At 34.0% G+C, this 3,726-nt stretch overlaps 1 protein-coding gene across 1 annotated transcript in view; it reads right to left on the reverse strand.

The window, feature by feature from the left end:
• The window catches only part of RASA1 (RAS p21 protein activator 1), a 115,400-nt gene that overhangs the window by 57,922 nt on the left and 53,752 nt on the right, over positions 1–3,726 (reverse strand). Inside the window, 1 exon segment of the mRNA XM_013004895.2 lies at positions 3,537–3,542. Within this exon segment, the coding sequence (XP_012860349.1) occupies positions 3,537–3,542 (6 nt within the window).

The raw sequence follows: 3,726 nt of genomic DNA on the forward strand, positions 1-3,726 counted from the left end.
TAACACTTTATTCTTTTTTGTGCCTGTATTCTTGGATAGGGAAACAGAATGACCCTGCATCAAAGGTACTATTCGAGTTTCTATCTCAATGTAAATATGATTATTTCCTTTGATTCTAAGATTACTTACTCCATTGCCACACCTTTAACCCGATTTCCTGAAGTTCATCTAAAAACATGTGAAATATGAAAGCCTTTGTTCCTTTACCTTTCTGCTCCAAACTTAAATACATGTTACCTATTTTTTGCCATATGATCTGCTAAAATGACTTGACTAAATTATATATACATGATCAGTCCTACCACCCTATGCCTTTAAAAACGTCAAAAATGGATTTATACAGAAGTATAACTATAAAGTTGATTTGAATTGTCGTATGAGCATGGTAACAAACCCACAAAATAATTATTATAAAGTATTTTTATACTTTTGATTCATGAATCATCCAAGCTTATCCTTAGATACGTATATTCCAACCTTGGAACATTCAGAGGAAAACACATATGCACATTATATTGATATCAATAAAAATCAGTCATAAGACAAGCATAAGCTATTATGTCAAGATAATTACTTTTTTAGTTTGCTAAAGCTAAGGTTTATTATTCTTGACACCTCGATTTATTTAAAAACCAACAAAAACAAAGCTTCTCAAAAGAATGTTCTCATAGATTTTTTTTCCCCCTAAATACCCAAAATCCACCTCTATCAAGTCAGTTGTGACTCAGAGTGACCCTATAGAAGGTTTCCAAAGGCTGTAAATCTTTGCAGGAGCACACATGTCTTGCAACGGTTAGCAGACAGCACCAGCAGGGCTTCTTGGACTTGTGCATAAGATTAAAAGTAAAATAATAAAAAAACGTAATGGAACTTCATTATATCTTAACAGGAAAAACATATTGGCAAATGTAGAGAGAGAAGGGAAAGAACTTTCAACATCACATTACTGTGATATCACAGTTTAGCAATTACCTTTGGGGTCTACTAGCAAATAAATCTCACTTTTAAGAGTTCAAAGTTTACACTATGATCAGTTATGATCCTCTGAAGATCTAAATTTTAATGATAATACTATCAGAATATATTTTAAATTTTCAGGATAGATGCTTACTTCATTGTAAAAATAATAATTTAACATCCTTAAACTATAAAACTAATGAAATTAGTAAAGCTATCTCAAAATCATATTTAGGTATCCAAAGGCTAAAAATAAGAAGGACATTTTTAAACAAGGGGCCTATTTTTGTGTGTTGAGTATTTGCTAAGTTTGAGTTGTGTTTTGGTTAAAATGTCAAAATTTAAAGATTTAATATTCTCTTTGCCTTGTGAAAAGGAGTTCTGGTGGTATGTGGCTTAAGCTTTGGGATGCTAACCAATAGGTCAACAATTCAAACCCACTAGCCACTCTGCAAAAGATGAGGCTGTCTGCTTCCATAAAGATTTACAAGCACAGAAACCCTATGAGGCAGTGTTACTCTCTCCCATAGGGCCACGATGAGTTTGAATCAACTAAAAGGCAGTAAGTAGGTTGGGTTTGGTTTTCATTCATCTTGTGAATTCAGCAGGAAGACTAAAGCAGAGCAAGATGACACAGAAAGTTTCAGAAAATAGATTAGACTAATGGCTTTAGTAATATATAAAAGATGTATTTGTAGTTTTAAATTTTTACCTTTTATACTGCAAAGTGAGTTATGCATTGGTTGGTATACTAATCATACAGTCAGCCGTTCAAGCCCACCAGTTAGTCCATATAGAAAAATAAGGCTGTTTACTCTCAGAAAGATTTATAGTCTCAGAAGCTCGGAAAAGTAGTTCTACTCTGTCCTATAGGTTGTTGTGAGTTGGATGGCAGAGGATATAGGGTTCTAAGTTATAATCTGTCAGATTTTAAAACAAAACAGGCTTTCAGTTCAAGACAGATATTAAACAACCTTGTTTACAGAATATGCTCTTTCATGGCAAAAGCTCATAAAGCTTCAAGCACATAACTTATGACGATACATTATAATTATTCAGAAATCAGACAGTACACATATACGCAGTTGATACTGATCCTTAGATAGCATTAAACTACTCAATTTTCAGAAGTCTCTGGTTGTACTTGAACTAGTATGTCCACAGCCTTGTTAACTGTAGCATTATTCACAACAGCAAAAAGATGGAAACAACCAAAGTGACCATCAACAGATGGCTACTTAAACTATAGTGCATACATACAATGGAATAAGATAGAACACTGAAGAATAACACAAAATGGTGAAACACTTCGTAGCATGGGTGAACCTGAAGAATGTTATGCTGAGCGAAATAAACAACAAAGGGCAAAAGTCATAGAGAGGGTGGGAGAAGGAGAGAAAAAAAGAGGAGCTGATTAATATCAAGGGCTTACGTAAAAAGAAAATATTTTGAAAAGGATGATTGCAACAATGTGCAAACGTGCTTGACACAATGGATACATTGATTGATATAAGAGCTATAAGAGCCCCCAATAAAAAGATTTTTTTTAAAAAGTCAAAAAAAGGTTTACGCAACAGGAAAGGAAAAAAAAGGAGAGGAGGGAAGGCAGAGCAGCAAATACATATTTATTTGGGGGAAGGGAAAGACAATATGTAGTAAGGGGCAATCACAGAATCATTAAAGAAAAGGCAGGAGGTATACAAGCATTACAGACAACAATGGCTAGTTATTACAAGTACATCATGATTATAAATACAAACATTAATCTACAAATGGATACACAGGCAGTCAGGAAGAGGAACAAGTATTAGAAGATGAAAGGGACTAAACTCAACCATATGTAGGTCTGGCAGATGATTAAGTCTACATACATTGTTTTTTGGGGGGGTTGGGTTCAATGGTTTATTTTTATTTTACCTTATAAGCTATTTTATTACAATCTAATCCAGACATCATACCATAGTTCAGTCACAGCAAACAATGTTGTACAATTGCTACCACAATCAAAACATTTTCTTCTTCTTGCACCCCCATTAACCCCCCTCCTACCGTTATGCTTTGAGTAAATGGGTCACTAGGCCTGGCAAACACATCTTTAATCTGGTAGAACTCCAGAGATTGGCCCTTAACAAGCTTCAGCGAGTCCTGTATTCACCCCCAAGCGTCAACTTTCTATCAAACAATACTCAGGCCTGTAGGGCAAACAATAACACCTGGAGGGCACAGTCTTTAGAATAAACAACCACACATCATCAAGAGGGTAGCATTTGCCCAAGGATAAAGCTTACTTAAAAGGAACAGAAAAGGAAAACACAAGGGAGAGGTAAGAAGGCTGTTACACAAATGTGCTTGACACAATGGATGTTATGTATGGACTGTGAAAAGAGCTGTAAAGGCCCCTAATCAAACGATTTAAAAAATATTTAATCAGGAAATGAGAAGGGAAAAAAAATGCTGTTATATTGTTTGGACTGCAACCAATGTGATTAAACAAAATGTTTATGAATTGCTAAATAGAAAACTAATTTCTTCTGGGAAGTGTCACTGAAATAACAATAAACTAAGATTTTAAAAATAACCTCTGGCTGTTCTAAAATAAAAAATATTATCTTAATTAAAACTCAAAATGTCATGAGTTAACTTTATTGTCCAGTCCTAATTATGAAGGTAAATTAGAGTAACAAAAATATTTTAAATTTGCCTGCAAAGATATTTTAAAGCTACTTTAACAGTGTAAAAACCACTGTAATTAAGCTGTTATAATTTGTC

This window comes from Echinops telfairi, unplaced genomic scaffold, assembly GCF_000313985.2.
Source record: "Echinops telfairi isolate 266 unplaced genomic scaffold, ASM31398v2 ScPeMD7_7469;HRSCAF=8507_1, whole genome shotgun sequence".
NCBI lineage: Eukaryota > Metazoa > Chordata > Mammalia > Afrosoricida > Tenrecidae > Echinops > Echinops telfairi.